We start from the raw sequence: 22,458 nt of genomic DNA on the forward strand, positions 1-22,458 counted from the left end.
AAGCTCTCGATAGCTATATACGTATGTAGAGGAATGTCAGTGTGGAGGGCTTTCTAAAGGAAACTGGTTCGTATTCACATTACACATCGGGTAAACACGAAACACTCACCCGCGCCAGCTCGCTCAAGAGAATTTGAACTCGAGTCTTTTAAAAATACAGTTATATTTTATTTTTTAAATCCCTATACGCATTTAAATTTAGTTAAGTCTCAATTTTAATTCAGATTGTAAGCTCTTCGACTGTTAACTGAACGATTAATTGTAAAATAGGCGATTTAATACTAGATTCTGCTCAACTGGAATGAAATATTTTTAAAAGACATTTACCATTGCTGCGAAGAAATATATAGATACTAATAAAAAGAAAGGAGAATATTTATGTTTAGATGTTCAACTAATATCTCTACTAAACTGATAGAAAAGGAAGAAATAACAGTTAATAAATCTCTCAGTAGCTACGAGAAAATGCTGATATCAAAACACGCAACTGACCGTAGTCTATTGTTAAAATACGAACGGGTGTGTTGACAGATGAAATTACACCACGACTGAAGAAGCAAAACAATCGAATATTTTTCAATTTTTTTTTTTTTTGTGGAAACCCTTAGGTGGTAAACATAAAAGCTTTATTGATGAGTAAAATGACAAACCTATTCTTCTTAATTCATAAAATCCGAGTAGGAGATTTCAAGAACAAGGTGCATAACTGTACAATGTTGAATAAGTTGAACTAAGTTGAGTTGTTCAGCAAACTTATTCGACAAAACATGGGATGGATTGAGTTTTGTACATATTTTTGTTCAATTGTCGGATGTATTCCAAGTAATAAAGGTAAGTTTGATCTTTCGAATTAAAGTATTAAATAGAAGTTGTTTTATTTGAAACTTCGTAAATAGATTCTTTTATTACGCCCTATTAGATTTTATGAGTTGTAAATAGAAATAATCATTCAGAAAGATTTTACAAAGAGAGCACACTTCAAGATTCCTGTTGTACATTGGTGAAGATTATTTAACATGGAATATAATTTTAAAACATGAATGTAGATTTCCGTTTAAGAAATGAATTTTCATTTAAAAAATGTATTTAGCATAAAAATATAATCAGTAATTTATTCCAAAGAAAATTTTAAGAAGATAAATTTCGTATCTTTAGAGTAAATGAATTTGCAAATATATATTTTAACATTTAGAAATTTATTTCAACACTGCATAATTTCCAAAATTAGGCAAAGTTGAAACTTAGCTTTTGTTTTCAATTAATTTACAAAACTCGCTGATTATCCGACTCTTGCATTGATTTAAAAATGTACTTCTAGGTAACTAACTATATGAACTACGCATTAAAAATAAAGTATACAATATACCTATCAATAGTAAACAATATATCTTTTGTGTTTTATTAAAATACTTTAAAAAAATATTTATTTTATTTCCTTACTTTTTCTTTAGTAAACTCTTTAATTTATTTCCTTGCATAAACAGGTTCTAGCTTAAATGCATTTTACGTATACAAAACTCATAATTAAAATATAATAATGATATATTTCTATTTATTGCCCTAATATTATGGTTACTTCATGAAGGCGATGGATGGATATTTAATTTTATATTTAAGGCGAAGAGATGTAAGTGTTCTCTTTCCAGGCATTTGTGATTTTTAAATGAGATAAAAGGAATGCATTAAAATCTTTGTTTGGTTTGAAAAACTGGTGATATAGGGGATAGCGTTTCCCTTTTCTTACTTTTTATTTTCACTTCTGCTATAAATTTACATTTTAAAGAAATTTTTAATGAATGTATATTTAATGGAAGTACTGGCGTCTCTTTGTACAGAAGATGACAATTGTTAACCAATAGCATACAAATAAATTTAAGTGAATGTGAAAATTTGATCTCTCAATAAAGGGATCACATCTCCACATCAGAGAATGCTTGATCCTTTTATTCGGATAAATTTTTATAAGAAGAATTTTAAAAAGGTAGATTAACATAGTCCGTCACTTACAAATTACATTTTAAAACAAAGATTGTCATATTTTAATTACAGTTCAAAGACAAACCACAAAGCATCTTGTTTATTTGAAAAATTGACTTGTAAATTTGAAAAAGTACTATAACACAGCTAATATAATTAAAATTAGAATTAAAGACTATTAATTGAAAGCATTATTTCACTTCTGAAAATAAACAAACTCTTAATTGTACAAAAAAGCATACTGAATGAAACTTTTTGTTTTCACCTCTAAAAGCTTTAAAAAGTGTTGTCAATAATAGTTAGACGCAATTTTCAAACATTGAAATGCATCTGTTCTTAATTTTGTTTCTAACATGATTTAATATAATCATTTTTCTTTATAAAATCTAATAATTCTTATAGATTTTTATAGATAATCTAACAATTAATTATTAGATAATAATTAATGTAATAACTTTTCTTTATAAAAATTTTCTGCACAGCTACACATTTATTAGTTCTTTTGAGAAAAATTATTTGATTAAAAGTTAAAATTAAATTTCCCATTTCATACAAAATTTTATTAGATGTAAAATTTATTTTTTATTCTTAATTATCTCAGTTTATTTTTATTCAATTCGTTTTATTTATTCCCATATCTAAACAGTTCAGTCATCATTCTTTTTTATAATAATTTGTTCACCAAAAAAATAAATTTCATATTCAGAAAATCCAGTATGTTTTTGCTACAGATAATGAACAACTTTAGTATTTATTGAGAATCTGGCAGTAATAAAATCATTCACCTTCAAGTATTTTATTAAAATTCGGTCAGTTATTTTAAATTACATTAAAATTTCATGAGTTATATGGTTTCACTAGTTTCCAGTACTGCATAGACTTTAAATCTTTAAGGTCTCTTTTACATAAAATTAGCTGCAATATGTGATAGAAAAGAAACAAAAGTCTACATTTTAAAATGATATATAATTAAACATCTAAATTGAAAAATAATAGAAAGTTATGACAAAAATGTACCTACTTTGAAGAAATTTAAATTTGTCACATTTACAAGATCACATTCCATGCTAAAGCAAAATATTTAGTTGTCATATGTTATCCATTTCTGCAAATGATTATAAAATTTAAGTGGTTACCTAATTTCAGAATTCTATCAATTATTTAATTATTTAGGGATCAAGGATCCTTATAATTTTTCCTAGTCTCCCGTATTTATTGCTATATGGCAGAGATTTTCGAAGCAATGACTGTAATTCACTATGGAGTCTTGCAAAAATATTAATGTTTACAAACATTTTTAAATTAATTTTTTTATAAATTAGTAACTGAAGATTTTACGTGAGCAAACAGGTAGTTACGTGAGTAATACTGTCTATTTCTTGTAGTACTGCGGCGGATATCATCTCCCAGGCAGCGAATAGCTTCTTTGTAGCTCCTCCAGTCATCTGCACGTGCTGCATGCAGGTTTTCGATGAAGGGAACTGCATATTCAACCAGCATAAGCGTATATTAAGCTTAAGCGTATGTAAGCGCATATAAGTCCAGCTACTCTTTGAACCTTCGCCTACCCAACCAGTTACAAAAAGCTTTTTCAAGAACAGAACGATGCATACAACGACAGCTCAGCTTTTCTGTCTATGTTTCTCAAAATCTCACTATTACGGAAATCAACCATCATTTTCTCACTCAAATGCTACCAACAGTACAGGCAGTAGCTGTTCAGAATAAATACAACATTTTGTCTGAACTTTGGCAACAACAGCGGCAGCAGTGACCAGTGGCCAGTCGCAGGGATTTCTTCAGTCGTTCCTCAGCTGATGGCTCGTTACTGATCCGCCGGCAAGTGTCCTCAAGGAAGCAAGTCCAGCTGATCCATCAGAAAACATTGTTTTCATCCGTACTGTATTGCTGATATCGCCTTCTTTACGTAACGATATTTTACTTCCATGACAAGGGGCAATTTTTTATCTTCTGTTGCTAAGCTAGTATTTTGCTTACTTTGAAGAGCCATAGCCATAGTAAACCCTGGCTCAGTTGATGGTACTGTCTGTCTTATATAACATGCATAATTCTATTTAAAATAAAGCCTAATGGGAGACAGGTTATCTCTTGCCATCATAGTAGTTCAATGTTGGAAAATGTAAAATTATTCAAATTTCATTTCAGTTTACATCCATTGAATTTAATATTTTCTCCTTATTAATCAGTTCTGTAAATCTTATTCTTAGTGATAGAAACTTTAACCACAGTGATGGAATCGCAAAATGTTTCATCAAATCAAATGTGGAAGCGAGTAAAAGAAATAAACTGGGAAAAACGTACCAGTTGCCATATGTCGTAAAATATTGCCATGCCCAAACAGATATTTTTGCTAGGTGGTAAAGTAGTTAATGTTTAACAGGGTAGTTGCGTTGGATTTAAGCCAATATTTTCTTAATAGTATTTGAAAAATTTTAGGAATTTTTAGCATTTTCTTGGGCTTATGGCAATAAATAAATCTGAAATTTATTTTTTGTTCATCTATATTTTGCTTCTGCTTTTAAGTGAAATTTTAACTGCGATCATTTTTGAAAAAAAAGGCGCGAAAGATGTGAAATGTGACAGTTTAGGAAAAATACTGGAGGAAAACGGTTTAAGAAAAATGCATGTATTAACTGCTTGAAATAAAATAAATTTAATGATTTTTGGTTTCATCTGTTATTTTCAGTCCACAAAGTATATTATCTTTATTACGCCGAAAGTGAGAATAGATAACAAAATACACGACGTAAAGCATAAAAATAATTTGTGAATTGGTAAAAATTACATATTCTATCTTAAATTGCAGCAATTTATTTAAATATTCTTTTTAAAAATAAGTTTCACTTTGATTACACTTTTGAGGTAATACTGAAATTATTCTTTTATGAAATTATTTTCTCTTATGAAACTTTTCGCTTGTTCTTTCTTATTATGAAATAGTTCTTTTTTAAATTTAGATCCGGAATGGAATTTTAACCCTGTTATTCAGTTCAATCCTACTACAGAATCTCCTGGTAAGTTATCATACCTTAAAAGTTTACGCAATTTGGTATTTAAGTAAAATTAATAAAAAAGTAATAAGAAAGCATAAAATATTTTTTTTTACAATGAAGAGAAATTTATAAATGCATTTTGTCTTTAACAGATTATTCGCCAGTTCTATAAAATCGACAAAATAATACTAAATTACTTAATTATTTTTTAGAGCTTTTGTTTTCGGCAGTCAGTGTCATAGTTCCATCTTGCAAGCTCTTTAATAAGCCAGAACTATAATATAGACTATCTTGATCCGTCTTGAAGCTTTTTAATTGAATGATTGTGCTTACTGACACACCTATTTTGTATCGTAGTTCTGACAATTTACATTGTGGAAAAGGATTAGATTGTTTTAGTATTTTTCCTAACTGTCACATTTCACATCTTTCGCGCCTTTTTTTTCAAAAATGATCGCAGTTAAAATTAATTATTTAAGCATATCATACGAAATATCTCTCTTTAGCCTACTCTAAACCAAGAGTATTGTGAAGGATAGTTGTTGCTTAATTGTTCAATCATGCAGTCATCTTGTTCATCGGGAATCGAACCTGGGAAGAAGTACCACCATACAATTTTCTTTCCGAATTGGCTATTGAGCTCCATATAATCCAATTCAACAATTTTATACTTCGCTAGAAACTGCAAATCTCTAGGGCAGATGTTTTATAAAAACAGGGTCAAAGTGCTTCTCTTTTCACAAAGATATTTCATTCGCCAAATATTTATTCAAATAACAAACTCAAATGCAATGCGACGAGATATCTGCATATTTTGATTCTGGGGACGTGAAAAATGAGAAATGCCCTGGCCGGGTCTCAAACCTGGAGCTCTCAAATATGCACCGAGTGTGCCACCTTTACACCACGAATGCAGAAAGGAGGGAGACGTTCCCCATTAAAGGGCGACTGGGAATTAGGGGGCTGAATTGCGAAATCCTGGCGGTGAAAAATTATCATCCACCACCTTTTAGTTCGGGTTTACCACCACCTTTTAGCCCCACTGTAGAGTTATTAGGTTATTTTTGAAGCAGAAAATATGGAAAATGAGCAGGTCCCTCACCGGGACTTGAACCTGTACCTCTAGAATACGCGCCAAGTATGCTGGGAGAAAATATTTTATACGTACTATAATTTGAAGTTTTCTTTCTTTGCATTTATTCAGCATTCTCGTGTTTTGTAGATGATCACTCGGATATGGAAAATTTACATTTAAATGGAGGCGACGTCATACCTAGTGGAAACAATGAGGTGCGTAAGTAAGTTTAAATATATAGTTCTTAATAATCAAATTTATGTTTATTTGCTTACAGAATTAGCTATTTAGCTTACAGGTAGTTATTACGCAATTTGGTATTAGAATCAGGTAATATATTTGGTCTATAAACTGTAATGATCATTTATTTGTTTGCGCCGCGCAACTGGTGTAGGGGTTAGCGTCGCTGACTGCCCTACCGAAGGTCCGGGGTTAGAATGCCGGAGAAGGCATGGATGTTTGTAAATGAATAGTTTCGGTGCGGCATGGCGGCGCTCTAATTATCCGGTCTAATTATCATTAATTATTTATCTAAAGTCCTCTCGTGTGGTTTGGTGGAAGGAGAGAGGGGTGGGAGACCCTCGGACCCTTCTCCCCCGGGGTGCTCTCCGTCAAAATAGGGGGCGGGACTGAGCCAAATAGCACTCTCACCTGTTAGGTGCTGTCGCCTGTCTGGGTTACAAAATTAAAGCCAATTCACCTCAGTGTTTAAATGTCCATGGATTGTTCACAGTCATTGGGAAATTCTTGAGTCTAAAGGAAAACAAATTAGCATTAAAGTAATCGTGTTTAGTTAAAAAAGCGAAACGATGCTACAGTTGTAACCAGTATTGGGTTAGTTGATTCTGAGTTAGTATCTGCCTTGTTCAAAAGACATTGTTAAGTCTTTATTCTATCTTTGATTATATGTAAGTGAAAAAAAAGAATAAAATCATAACTCGTATGATGATTAGACTAGAAGAGAAACACGCTAATGTGACAATCAAAATCGTAAAAGACAACCTTATATTTAGCGTAGGTATAATGAAACACTCAATCGATTTCGAGGGCAGCTAAAGGTCCCTTCTCATCAGGAGAAAGAAATACATAGAAAGAAGAAAATAGGAGAAGGAGTCACAGAAACACGTAGTGCTTATCAGCACTGCACGTGGTTATAACTAGATTTTTAATCAGAGTTGCACTGGCCGCCTACTTTTACTGAGCCAGGCTGTCTGATCAAGCATAAAGAAATATTAGCGAAGTTAAAATAGGGAGCGAGGGGCAAATGCACATTACGCTCAAAATCTGAACTTCAAATAATGGAAAGCAACCACTGAACGGATTTTTATACCCTCTGGTAGTACCAAGCGCGAGGAGGTAACGCCATCTATCGGCAAAAATTCCATAGGCGAATTGGATTTTCTTGAGGCTTTTCACATTCACAAAGATTTAGAAAGTTTAGTTAATGATTTGAAGTCCAATCCAGTCCTTCCTAATGCCTTTAAAATTCTACTATCTTAATTCAATTATTTTTGCCGATAGATGGCGTTACCTCCTCGCGCTTGGTACTACCAGAGGGTATAAAAATCCGTTCAGTGGTTGCTTTCCATTATTTGAAGTTCAGATTTTGAGCGTAATGTGCATTTGCCCCTCGCTCCCTATTTTAACTTCGCTAATATTTCTTTATGCTTGATCAGACAGCCTGGCTCAGTAAAAGTAGGCGGCCAGTGCAACTCTGATTAAAAATCTAGTTATAACCACGTGCAGTGCTGATAAGCACTACGTGTTTCTGTGACTCCTTCTCCTATTTTCTTCTTTCTATGTATTTCTCCTGATGAGGAGGGACCTTTAGCTGCCCTCGAAATCGATTGAGTGTTTCATTATACCTACGCTAAATATAAGGTTGTCTTTTACGATTTTGATCGTATGATGATATTGCCGACGTAAGGCAATTACTGAGGCGAAGCAGCCGCTTCTTTCGATATTACAAACAGAGAGAAGAGCCATGTAATCTGAAATTAAAAAAGCATAGCATTATTCAGATTTTATTGTTCTTGAGAGGTATAGTTAGAAGTGGGGGGGGGGGGACTGCAGAAATTTCTCATTGGTCGTGCAGATGTAGTCCCACTGCAGTTCTGTTCTAATTTTGAGAGTAAACACACCGGGTGACTCTCCGAGATCTCTTTCCCTACCAGTAAACTCTCGAGTAGAATTTTGGTTCGCTGAGTACTTTGAGTACCCCCTTGCCGCATACATACTATACGTTTACAAACATCCATGCCATCTCCGGAATTCGAACACATCGGTTCGGCAGTCAGTGTCATTAAACATTATACCACCTAGACGCAACTATTCTGTCTTAGGTATGATTAAAAGAAAAGCATTTTTTTATTTCCTTCTTTTAAAATGTTTATGAAATTCATAAACCTTTAGGCAATTTATATGTTTACAGGAAATGAGTGCCATAGTGCTGAAAGAGAGAACATGGCCAAAAGGAAGAATACCGTATGTCATTGCTCCTAGCCTCAGTATGTATTTACGCTTTAAAATATTTAATTCTAGCAAGTTTAATTTCAAAGAAAGACAAATGAACTTTTAGTTTAGTTACATAGCCAACAGACAGTCAGCATCAGATATGCAAATAGGTGACGATGTTTAACTATCTGCATAAAATAAAACACCCTAGGAACCCGTTTTAAACCGTATAAAACCCGTTTTCTTAGGAACTTGAGATGCACTAAAGTGTAAAGTATAAAAAAGAAACAAACTTAGCTATCAGTAAACGGCGGGTTTATTTATTTTCTGTATCAAAATATGCACAAGCGCGAGACTGACGTCTCACTGCTTATCAAAATTCAGATTTAGCTGATTTTTTTATTAGTTTCTTATTCTTCTAAATTTCCGTTTCGAATTAATTAGAAAGCATAAATATCTATAATACATGAACAAATAAAATAGCTGAATACTAATACACAATGTTGATATAAACCCAGATAGATGGGAAGTCTCTTGTATTATCATAATCAGTTATATATCTTGGTAGGACTAAAAGGAAAAACAACTGATTAAAGGGAAAATAAATAGGCTCAAGTTATATTTATTCTACGTTAAATCTTTTTTGGAACCAAATTAAACTGTAGAACCTTAATGACGAAGTCATTCATAAATTATTTAAAAGGATTTTAATATTGATATGAATAAACCCTTTAAAATTTAAATACTAATTTGAATAGAATTGTTATAAATGGTGACTTATTGTGTTTAAACTTTAAACTTTATTGTGTTTCAGGAAGTAAACCTATTATTTAATGTTCTATATTCTCTTTATTAACCCTGGGTGGTTCTTTCCAACTTTCATCTATGTTGAAGATGATTTAAACTTCAAACCTAAGTACTTTAATCATAACCACTGCATATTGCTTTTAAAAGTAAATTATGGTAAAGCTGATACCTTTCAAATTGTTGTAATTATGAAAAAATGAGATAATTACATATTAGCTTAATCAGAAAAATATAATCTGATTTGTTAAACACTCTTTCCAAGACTCAGTTTTATCTATTTAACACTCATTTGATTAAATAAACATTTTGTTTTTATATTTGCTATTGAAACAGGACATGCATCAATTAATTTTATTTGGGCAATTTATTTGAGAGACATTTAAGTACCTTAATGGTTCAATCAAACTTTAGAGTTCTGAAGTATGCATATTCAAATTAAAGAGTTTTACCTTGGAACTGAAATCAGCTATCAACACAAATGTTTAAGTTTTAAGACTTTGTTTCACATTAAAATGCATTTAAATTCTTAAAAATTTTGTGAATGAATTCCATAAAATCATTTCCTTTAACCTATAGGATTACAAGTAATGTTTTTGTTTTAATTAGGGAACAAATCAGAAGAAATAAAAAAGGCTATGAAGTACATTGAAGCTAGAACATGCATTCGTTTTGTTCCAAGGACTACAGAGAGTAATTATGTTTACATGATTAAAAACCAATCGTAAGTATTATGTTTGGAATCAGATTTAACTAAATTCAATCCTAATGAGCTATGATATTGTTTTGTTAAATAATTGTTGAAACAATATTTCAGGCTGCGCAAATCCAGACTCACACTAATGACTAGCTAGTGATTTACAGGACCCTGAGTGCCTTATAGGACCGTAATATCGGCCTAGTAGAAATTATGGCCAAATTATGTTAAAGGTAGATATTTTACGTTTGGGACGATTTCTGTAGTCTTTGATATTATGTCTGCTGATAAAATCATGGGCTTGAAAGTATCGTCAGGAAGCTAAAACTTTTACACGTTAAGAAGCAGCAGAAAAATGCGATTATGAGGAAAATATCTTCAGAGGAAGAGAAAGGAAAAATTGTCGAGTTTCACTGACCCACGTAATTTGTGCAACATGGGCTATGATGAAACTTTTTAGTGTAAAGCTATCACCTTGTTAAAGCAGTAGCAAGTGACAGCAGGAGCAGTTTCATTAACAATGTCATGTACCACTTTAGAAATAGTATTTTAAAACGCAGAGAGTACAGCAAATAAAATTTTTAATGAAATCGAAGCTTATTGAGGAAGCAAAGTTGAGTGGCGCTAATAGACAAAGAAATGATAAAAAGAAGATGCCTCCAAAAGACAATTACCTGATGGTTTTATGATAGAGTACACTTCATTCATGAAATAAAATCTTTTCTTTATCTCTTCTTCGTCACTTTCCACCGATATCGCTCATTCTCCTTCGTACAGGTACCGGTGAAAGAAAATTAAATTATCCTCTGCTTTAACTGTTTAATATTGCCGTTATACCATTTCGTATTAATTTCATAATTTCCATTAGTTTTTTGTTAGGAACTTGTGCACGAAATAACTGTTGTAAAGTTTAAGCAAGCAATTATTTGAGATAGTGCTTTTTTACGTTAATTTCCACATGGAAATTTGTTCTGGTATCGGGTAATTAACGATAAGAATCACGTAATTATAGGCGGCATTCGTGAGCTAAGGTTTCACAGCAATTATAATCACCTAAACTCATTTCTTTTATTCTTTATTTGCAGTTGCTCTTCATTTCAAGGAATGGTCGGAGGTGCTCAGCGGTTATCTCTCGGTAACGGCTGTTACAAAATGGGGAAAATTCTACATGAACTGGTCCACGCAATTGGATTTTCTCATGAACAATCCCGCTTCGATCGGGACGAGTATATTACCATTCATTGGGAAAACATAATACCAGGTAAATTAACATTTTGAAATCACTAGTTATGAGGATAGACAACATTAAGTTCACGAACAAAAGACACAAGCTATGAATACAGAAGACAAACAAATTGTATTAAACAGAGATAAATCATAAAAGCAGAAGACACACGCATTGAAACATATTTAAATATTGTTGCACATATAAATCCTGTAAGTTACTTTTCAGAGACTTACTTTCCTTTACATTACTTATTTTAAATTCCCGTAAATACGATGATTCAAATTCATATTCTGAAGACGTTAGAAGAGAAAATAAGAAAAAAGGAATATATATTAGCAGAAATAAGGTATATATATATATATATATACCTTATTTGTATATATATATATATATATATATATACCTTATTTATATATATATATATATCAAGCAAGGTAGTTATTACGATTTTGAAAAACTAATTTTGGTCTAGAAAACATCTTGCGCAATATGCTGCAAAATAAGTAAAATATAAAAATTGTAGTAAGCTCGCCTAAAAGTTACCAAGATCTGCTGCTCCAAAAAGTTCAACACGTTTTAAAAAATTAATACATATGAAAATCAAACCATTAAACATGTAAAACATTAAAAAAACAGAATCAGATAAAAAAGTTAATGGGTAATTTGTTAAAAAAGTTAAAAAGTAAGTGGTAAAAAAGTTAATAAGTAAGTGGGCTAATTTATCATTTTCCGCTTAACTTTTTTATCTGATTCTGTTTTTTTAATGTTTTACACGTTTAATGGTTTCATTTTCATTTGTATTAATTTTTTAAAACGTGTTGAACTTTTTGGAGCAGCAGCTCTTGGTAACTTTTAGGCGAGCTTACTACAATTTATATATATATATGTATATAAAATTAAATATTATATAAAACTAATATGTGTATAGAACTAAAGCAGTGTTCCTTCCAAAAAGAGTTCAAAAAGGACATCGCTCTAAAACGATTTGAGGAAAATGTTTCTAAAGCGGGATTTAAGCAATTTCATTACATTTAAAATATTTACTTATGTGATCTATAATACAGTTTTCCTAATCTTGTAATAAAATAAAAGGGTAAATTTGAAATAAAATAAAGTTTTCAATGTTCAAGGGGAACAGAACATTTTTCATGCATGTGCTGAGTAAAAAATACTGCCAAGTGGACATAGTAATTTAATTTTAATTCATTTCTTAATATTAAATTAGAATTTATTTTATCTATTCTATCTTTATCTTGTTTACACATTTACGTAAAATCTTTTCTCGGAAAAAAAAAAAAAAAAAAATCTGCGTTTGCGACAATGCCTGAAATCTGACAGACTACTATATGGGAGAGAATCATTGGCAGATGTAAATTAAGACACCTGTATCTTCGATACGTCTTCAAGCACAGCAGTTTTATAGCGTTTTGCCATTTAGTACAGCATAACATGTATAATTTGTTTTTCAAATATAATCACGACCTTGATGATTAACAATATGAATGATTTAAAAGTAATAAATGCATTCCATACTGATTTAAATTTTTATTTTACTTTTTAAATGGTTTACATATTTTACATAAATTAAAATAGATTTAATTTATATCATTCATTAATGATAACTTTTATGCACTTTTGAAAATTTTCTTTAGTTTATAAAAACATGTTTCTAAGTCGCATGTTACATAACTGATGCAGAATCCTTCATTTAATTAAATTTTATGATGTTTTACATCTTTACCAAATGTAATCTGAAGATTTCAAATTGCAATTACAAGTTAATTTATATTTATCATTATGTTTACATATTATTATACTTTATTAGCTCAAAAAAGCGTTAGACCGAATGGCTACTAGTCTCGAAATGGGATTTTGCATTCTTCACTATAAACAGCTGTATCACTTTTCAAATGCCTACCAACAAATATTATCGTTCTGTATTACTTAAAAAAATTAAATAGTGTGGAATCTGTATATAAGTGTCTAAGTTCCTTGCATTGTGAAGAAACGAGCGTAGCAGCATGTTTAGAATTCCCGATGCAGTGCTAAGTCTTAGCATACGTTTTTCTTTCTTTTTTTTTTTTTTTTCAGTTCATTATACCAATGTACAGTTTTTACTAAGATGGCTACTAGTCTCGAATCTTAAACTTCAAACCTATTTTTCTCTTTCTATTATTAACGTTTTGTGTGATAAGTTTATTTATTAAACAGCACGAACGCCACGTAAAATTCAGTTCAACAGTAAAATAAAAAACTATTTAATAACAGCATATCTTTAGAACTTCCGTTATATAGTCTCGCGCTCTGAACGTAAAAATGTTTTATTTCGTTCAACATAGCTGCTGCTCGCTTTCAGATCATCGAGTTTGAAAATCAAAAATTCATTTTTAAAAAATACGAAATATAAAATTCGAAATACCATATTACTTTGGTAAAATAAGTTTTACAAAATATAAAATATAAAATTTCAAATACCATTTTACTTTGATAAAATAAGTTTTACAAAATATGAAATATAAAATTTCAAATACCATTTTACTTTGATAAAATAAGTTTTACAAAATATGAAATATAAAATTTCAAATACCATTTTACTTTGATAAAATAACTTTTATAAAATATGAAATATAAAATCTCAAATTCCTAATTCGTGTTTCAAGGTACACATGTTCAGGCAGATGACTTCGTTATTCAAAATTTGATGACTCTTGTTGTAGCGAAGCGGTATCTTAACTTTAAATTAATAAACCTAAGAATACATCAATGCGAGTGGACTGTAAATTTAACCTTTATTCGGCGGTTTTAACTTTCGAACACAACACAGCACAAGGTAAAACGACAGAGTTACAATTAGCGGTTTTAAGAATGCAAGAACAAAATGCGAACTACGCATACAATCTGCGCATTGCGAAATAATATCTCACAGACAGGCAGAGAGCTCTGGTGGCTGAAACATTCCGCCCGGCGTTGAAACATCGTTTCAAACTAAATAGCTTTTACAAAATGAAATTATCATAACAATATTAAATTATGCAAAAATGTATCATCAAAATATTCACAAGAAAACATAATATGAAATTATGCAATGAAACTAAATTATTCTCAAAACAGATGCACAGAAGCCTTGATACAATTCAGGAACTTATATAGCTAAAGCAAAGTACAAAGTTATAATGCTTTAGGAAAAAAAACTTAATCATTGATAGGCAAAACACTAAGTTTGTGAATTGGCCTTTTGAAAACTCCGTTAGCGGTTTTGATCTTCACGATACGCACAATATTATCTGAGCTAGGAAAAACTTCCTGGTTTTCCTCTTCGAGACACAAAGCGCTTTAAAGCGGCAATAAATGATTCTGATGTAAGATTACCTACTAATTCAATATGTATAGCTCTTGTAGTAAAACACACGAATACACAAATGTAGCATTTCATTGGTTTTACTCCTCGACCTTGCCTGGGCTTCACTTGAAATGGCCCGGCGTAGTCAATTCCAACTTTAGAGAAAACCTTTGACGGAACGACTCTAGACGATGGTAAATCAGACATTATCTGGGTAGATGTTTTAGCTCGTACACGATGACATTTCACGCATTTCCAAATCTGTTGTCTTACAACTGACCTAGCGTGGATTATCCAATATTCTCTTCTAATTACTGATAGCAATAGCAGGGGGCCTGCATGAAGATGGAATATATGAAAATGATTCACTATAATCTGTGTTATGTGATGTTTCTTGGGCAACAAAATAGGATATTTTCTGTCCTGCGCGATGTTGGATTGTCTTAATCTTCCTCCAACGCGTATAAGTCCATTCTTATCGATAAACGGGTTCAAAGAAAGGATCTTACTATTTGAGTTTAACGGTTGATTCTTTTTCAGAAGATTATATTCATTAAAATACTCATCCATTTGAACTACTCTAACAATTGCATTTCTAGCGTATTACAATTCTTCGGTTTTAAGGTAACCCTTAATTCTTGTTGCGGTAGATTTAGCTGAATTATTCGCAAACCGAAAACACCATGCGATGATTCTTTTAAGTTTCAAAAATGATGAAACTTCATTAAGGACTGGAATTTGCGAAGCGACTGTTCCAATTGAACAAGAAATATTTTTCCGTTGTTCCCTTAAAGACTCTTCTGAAAATGGTAAGTTGATAGAGAACGGAATATTATTTGAATTAAGCCACTGAGGACCTGTCCACCACAAGTCATGAGTAGAAAGTTCTGAAGGCAAAAGACCTCTTGATGCGCAATCAGCTGGATTCTCCTTTCCTTTTATGTGATTCCAATGCGATGAAGGTAAGACTGATTGAATTTCTGAAACGCGGTTGGCTACGAAGGTTTGCCAGCGTGTTGGTTCTGATTGTATCCAGGACAAAACTATCAATGAATCACTCCATGCGTAAATACTGTCAACATGAATTTGCAATGAATTCTGCACAGCTTGAACCAAATGCACTAATAGAACTGCAGAGCATAGTTCTAAACGAGGAATAGAGATTACTTTCAGGGGAGCTACGCGAGTTTTTGATGTTAGTAGCTGCACCGAAATTAAAGAATGATTTGAAGACTTTAAATAAATCACTGCGGCGTAAGCTTTCTCTGATGCGTCACAGAAACAATGAAGTTCTACATTTGTAGATTTGGGCAATAATACTCTCCTAGGAATATGAATGGATTCAAGATTTGCGATATCTTCACAATAGATTTTCCATCTTTGATTGATTTCATCTGGCAAGGGATCATCCCACGAGATTTGTAATTTCCATATGTCTTGAAGCAAGATTTTTGCAGCAACTATAAAAGGTGCTAACCAACCAAGTGGATCAAAGATTTTCGAAATAGAAGATAAAATTATTCTTTTAGTAGAACACTCTCTGTTTTCGAAATTTCCAAAGTGGCAAGTAAACTCGTCTTGCGTTGGATACCACTCCAAACCCAATAATTTTATTGATTTAGTATCAACTACTGCACATGAAGAATTTGAGTTCCGAGCACTCAAAGCAGTTTCCAAAATCGAGCGATCATTAGTACACCATTTATGCAATTGAAAGCCACCTTTTTGTAAAAGTTCACTCAGTTGTGAAATTAACTCTACTGCGTCTTCTACTGTGTCTGAACCAAATAGGACATCATCAATATAACAATTGTGTAATATTATTTCAGCTGCCTTTGGGAATTTAGTTCCTTCGTCAATTGTTAGTTGTTTGAGTACGCGAGTAGCGAGGTATGAAGCGGAAGTAGTGCCGTATGTAACTGTGCACAACCTGTAAGTTTTAATCGGCTTCGATGGATCATCTCTCCAAAATATTTTTTGGTAATCGCGATCTTCATCATGAATTTGAACTTGTCGATACATTTTCAATAAGTCGCTAGTAATGGCTATGGGATAGCATCTAAACCTCAAAAGAATAGTAAATAAGTCGTCTTGTACCTTGGGACCATTCATTAGCGTGTCATTAAGCGATATCCCTGATGTAGTTTTGGCACTAGCATTGGAAACGACGCGTAATTTTGTGGTAAGACTGGATTCTTTTAGCACGTGATGATGAGGTATATAATAATGAAAATTTACTTTATCTGGATTATCATCGGATAATTCTTCCATGTGTCCAAGTGATAAATATTCGGACATGAAGTCTTTATACTGTTGATATACTCCAGGAGTTTTTATTAATTTTTGTTCCAGACTAAGAAACTTGCGAAAGGCTGATGGTCTGGAATTACCCAACTCATTTCTTTTAGGCTTGAATGGCAGTTTTACTGAGTAACGACCCTTTTCACTACGCACGTGATTTTCCACGAAATGATTTTCACACAATCTTTCCTCTTTAGTTAAAGGTTTCGATGTGGGAATTTGTTCCAAATCCCAAAATGATTTAACTAATTCCTCCGTGTTTACGTTTAGCGTATTGACTGAAACCTGCTTACGGTTTGGGAATTCAAAATGTGTAGTTCCAGCAATTATCCATCCTAACTTAGAACAACATGCAAATGGAAGATTTTTGCCCCTTTTAATTACCTCGCCATTTATTAAAGTAAGGAATACATTAACTCCAAGTAAAATATCAATTTCTCCCGATTCATGAAATGTAGGATCTGCTAAAGTTAAATCCTGGAAATTTTCATATAAATTCAAAGGTAAAGTTACACTTGGAATGTTTCCTGTAATTTTGTCTATTATGTAAGCGGATGTTGAAATTCTGTAATTAGTATTAAAATGAGGTGTAAACAACAAGTCAACTTCTCCAGTAGTAGTTGTATTGAAAGTACCTAAGCATGACACTAATATCTTCGAATCCTTTATGCTCAATCCTAAATTGATAGCTGTTTTCCGACGAATGAATGATTTTTCACTACCTGAATCTAGTAAACATCTACAATTTATGAATTCCTGGTTTGAGTTTTGAACCTTAATTAAAGCAGTACACAAAAGTACATGACTACGTTTACCATTAGCATGAGCTCCAAAATGTTTATTTTCATAGTTGTTTGCACAAACAGTTGGAGAAACCTCACTCAAGTTGTTTTCTGGTTTAATTTGCGATTTCGGAACAAACACTTGTGCTTCCGGTGAAGGGAATCTAGATGCATTTTTTGGTTTGAAATTATTTTCTAAATGCAAAATGCTATGATGATGCTTAAAACAATGCTTGCAGATGTTTGCACTCTTACACATTTTAACTTTATGGACATTAGACAAGCAATTAAAACAAAGTTTATTAGTCTTAACAAACTCTATTCGTTTTCGCACTGGTAAATTTAAAAAATTAGAACACCTGTATAAAAAATGATCTTCTTTACAAAATAAGCAGGTAGAATTAGAAATCAGAGAAGTAACCCTATTATACACTGGTTTATCTGATTTATGCGTTTTACTAACTAAAGGTTTACTGTTCTGTAATGTTCTAGCGTAATTCTTCAAAAATTCTATCAAGTCATTCAACTTTGGTATTTCATCTTTTTTTAATTGACGCTCCCACCACAACTTTGTCGAAACGTCAAGTTTTTGCAAAATAATATACAACAACAAAGTATCACTAAAATTATCTATCCTTTGATCTAATATTTCCAATGAGCGAGTTATTTCGTTTACGTTATCTACTAAACTTAATATCGAGGATGCAGATTCCGTTTGTAATTGTGAAACGTTAAGAATTCTTTTAATAAAAGCAAATATCTGTTCTCTCTTGTTAGAAAATCTCTCTTCTAGTAAATTCCAAGCAATACTGAAATTTTGATCAGCTATGGGAATTGACTGAATAATGCGATAAGCATCATTTTTCAAAGAACTCTTTAAATATTGTAATTTTTGAGCTCCAGAAAGATTTGGATTGTTGCGAACACTAGCGTTAAATAAATCTTTAAATGTTATCCATTCAGTTAAATTTCCGCTAAATGTGGGTAAAGATAATTTTGGTAACTTTAAACTTTCAGAGATTGATTCAGGTACGACAGGTTTGTCGCCATTTGCATTTACGACCTTGTAAACCTTTAACTTACGAATAATTTTTAAGTGAACCTCCTCAATTTTCTCTAAAATCGACTGTTCTTCCTCAACGAAAGTGTCTATTTTTTCATCATCACAATTTGTATAAATTTCTCTAAATAGAGATTTAAAATCTTCCTTAAAGATTTTACATTTTTCTAAGATTAATTCAGCTTCAGCATTATCTAAGTTATCATAATTTATTCTCTCAATGAATTTAGTTAACTGCGTTTTCAAAATTTTCTTTCGCTTTTTTTCTATATCTGACATTTTGAAAATATTCTAAATTCTCGATTTTACTAATACTTTAAACACAACAATAGTAGCAATAAGGAAATCTCAAATGCAATTAAAATGCGTTAACTATTTCACTCACCTCGAACACTGTATCCATTCCGTACGTCTTGAGAATTCTAAACCGAAATTGCATTATCAACTCCATTACGGACACGTAGAATTCTTATTCACAAGCGCAGGTTTTTCTCGAAGCTCCGGCGTATGACGACCAAATAATGTAGCGAAGCGGTATCTTAACTTTAAATTAATAAACCTAAGAATACATCAATGCGAGTGGACTGTAAATTTAACCTTTATTCGGCGGTTTTAACTTTCGAACACAACACAGCACAAGGTAAAACGACAGAGTTACATTAGCGGTTTTAAGAATGCAAGAACAAAATGCGAACTACGCATACAATCTGCGCATTGCGAAATAATATCTCACAGACAGGCAGAGAGCTCTGGTGGCTGAAACACTTGTTACCGTCGTTTTTTTTTTTTTTTTTTTTTTTTTTTGCAGTGCAAAGAACGTACATGCATACGTGCAGGCTCCTAATTATTTAATATATTTAAAAATAATACAGAACAATAATATTTGGTGGCAATAATTTGAAAAGTAGTTCACCGTTTATATTGAACAACGCAAAATGACTAATAGAGCTTTGAGACTAATTGAGAAAAAAAGCTGAGAGGAATAATGGAAGAGTATGTCATCAATTAACATTTAAGAAAATAAAGTCTGTAAACATATTTGGAAAATATTCTTATACTATTTAATTAAAAATGCTAAGCATAAAGAAATTTTGATTTAAGAAAATCAGAAATGCGATCTCCTTTTTAATACCTTTTTCTCAGAGGAGCCTCAGAGAAATAGTTATTTAAGAGAGAAAGAAAAATTCAATGTCAATAAAAATCAATCATAAATTAATCACTAATGTCTAAGTAACTCTTTTATGCATAAAATTCAATTATTAATATATAATATATATTCATAATTTTAATTAGAAAAGCATTTGTAAGATTTATTGTAGTTATTTTTATGTTAAGTCTTTCTTGTGCCTCCTGTTTTCTGTGCGAGTTATCATCAGAATGTAAATTAGGTTGATTTAAAATAGCAAGCGAATATGTAGTTTAGATAGAGAGAGCTATGGTACCAAAATGCTGGTTATCATTAAAAGTGTACGAGTGCCTATCTGTTTTTCGCTGAGTAAATTTTGTAATTGATAATTCACAGGCCAGAAATGGTGGTGGCAGAAACTGTTTTGTTTAATTTTAATTTGTATTGCAAGATATAAATAAATCTTAAAACCTTATTTGTATTGCAAGATATAGATAAATCTTATTGTCGATAAGCGTTTCGGCTAAGTTTTATGTATTATCTGAGTTCTTGGAGTTTGGAATTTTAACAAATGGAAAGACGAGAATTTTTTAGAGCAGAATGAAAATAACTACGTAGAGTTTAAATAGGTAATCACTGGATAATAAGTTATAATCTTTTCCTTAAAATTATCTTTTATTCGTGAGGTCAGGTTTTATTGTTATTTATTTATTTATTTTTATTGAGTTGATTTGTGTTACTGTTTTTATCATTCATGCATTGGCTCAGATTGGCAATAAATGTTTCTTTAAAATTTCAGGTCATGAGAAGGATTTCGTAAAAATGAAACCTCAAGAAATTCTACTAACCAGTCCATATGATTATGATTCCATTATGCATTACAGTGAATTATCTTTTAGCAAAGATAAGAAAAAAGGCCTGAAAACAATGACAGCCAAGAAAAAAGGAGTTGTCTTACTTGAAGTGGGTGAAAAGGTGTTAAGCAGGGAGGACATCAACAGAATTCAGAAGCTTTATAAATGTTCATGAAGCAGAAGTTTTCGTTTTTGACTGCTATTGAGGGGTTAAATATTATTTGCTTTATTCTGTTACTTCGTTATTACCTGTGAAATAAAACAGAAGCAAGAGTTTCATGAGTTAAAAAGTTAAAGAAAGCACTGGTTTTTATTTTCAAATAATTCACCTTTTATTCTGTGAAAATAACATTTCACAAATCATAAATGACAAACTGCATACCATATGTCGTTAACGTCAATTTATATTTGCAAAATCCACTTATTTTAGGAGAAAAACGGAGCTTCAAATTTAGTACAAATCACAGAATTTGTATTTCACAGAATTTGTAATTTGTAACTTTAGAAGTAAGCAAATTTTTTTAATATTGGTAATATATAAATATTATTCATTTAAACTTTCAGTTGATGATAATACTCATAAACTGTTGTGTATTAACATGTTTGTAATTTTGGTATGCATATATGTCATGTCTTTAGCATCGGATACGCTTTATACTCGTTATGCCTCGCATATTGAGGTACTGCAGAAAATTTGATAAAGCTTTTATAGAGATTTATAAGGAATAAACGTTTTGGGAAAAATTAAATATATTCCACTCTATTTTGATATCCTACTTTCAACATAATTTGAACACCTTATTTTTATTGGTTTATTTTATGATATATTTGGAATAAGTGCACTCTGCAAGCATTTTTAACCAATTGTTTTTCGTATGAATCATATAGTGAAATGAATTACTCTGTACTTTATCTTATCAAGGTGTAGATTATCCGGTTTGTAAATTATCCGTGCGTTTAGAAACACGCGCAAATACACTTAGCGCTCTATGCAAAAGTTGAGGAAAAAATAAACACGGCGCAAGTCCGAACATGCTCTAAATTTAGCTGAATTAGGTTTAGTTTCAACGATTACTCCGAATAATTCATTTTGCATGTATTCCGTCAAAGGCACCTTTTCGGTTGTTCACTAGAATTCCTTATTTCGTATTTCTTGCATATTTTCTTCTTATTCTTTTAAAAATTGATTTAAAATTTTAGAACTAAGAAAGTATAAAGAACATGCTACAAGCACTGAGAGCAAAAACGTTTTCTTTAAAAAAAAATAGTTTTAATGTTCTTTAAAAAATTGATTTAAATTTTCTAAACTAAAAAATGAATAAAGAATACTCTACGAGAGTAAGAAAGTTGTTTTAATAATACACCTGAAACTTACATTAATCAAAAACTTTGAACACGACAAATTGACAACAAAGCTAACCGACGAATATAGAAATGGCGCGCAACCTATTCGTAATACTGGTCAATGTCACAAGAATAGGAAAGGCAGAGAGTGAAACTGAAAATATTGGCATTAGCGGCCGAGATATCATAGACTTCTGAAAGTGTATTTGGACATCGTTGACCAAGGGGGATTTGAATGCAATGATACAACACTTCAATGAACTTCTGCCTGCTGAAACTGAATTGAACATGATCAACCAAAAGGTATTTGAAGGCAATGATAAAACAGCACTTTAAAAAATATGCAAGAAAATACGACAAGCATTTAAACGTTTTAAGAAACGACGTAAAATTAGTGGCTTT

The 22,458-nt window shown here is 31.6% G+C and overlaps 1 protein-coding gene across 6 annotated transcripts in view; it reads left to right on the forward strand.

The window, feature by feature from the left end:
- Positions 1-21,475, forward strand: part of LOC146999110 (astacin-like metalloprotease toxin 1) — an 84,654-nt gene extending 63,179 nt beyond the window's left edge. For 2 of the 6 annotated variants that reach the window (XM_085816067.1, XM_085816053.1), the window contains exons 2-7: positions 4,956-5,012; positions 6,214-6,281; positions 8,498-8,573; positions 9,934-10,048; positions 11,107-11,282; positions 20,658-21,475. In XM_085816067.1, coding sequence (XP_085672193.1) covers positions 6,228-6,281; positions 8,498-8,573; positions 9,934-10,048; positions 11,107-11,282; positions 20,658-20,887 — 651 coding nt within the window. In that variant the 5' untranslated portion in view covers positions 4,956-5,012; positions 6,214-6,227 and the 3' untranslated portion in view covers positions 20,888-21,475. Of the gene's footprint in view, positions 1-649; positions 832-4,955; positions 5,013-6,213; positions 6,282-8,497; positions 8,574-9,933; positions 10,049-11,106; positions 11,283-20,657 lie in introns of those variants that run through there. The other 4 variants (XM_085816068.1, XM_085816063.1, XM_085816050.1 and 1 more) reach the window with 3 other exon arrangements.
- The last annotated feature ends 983 nt before the right edge of the window (positions 21,476-22,458 follow it).

Source organism: Stegodyphus dumicola, chromosome 1, assembly GCF_044657685.1.
Source record: "Stegodyphus dumicola isolate Sdum_Otavi_A_Nest chromosome 1, ASM4465768v1".
NCBI classification, from domain to species: Eukaryota; Metazoa; Arthropoda; class Arachnida; order Araneae; family Eresidae; genus Stegodyphus; species Stegodyphus dumicola.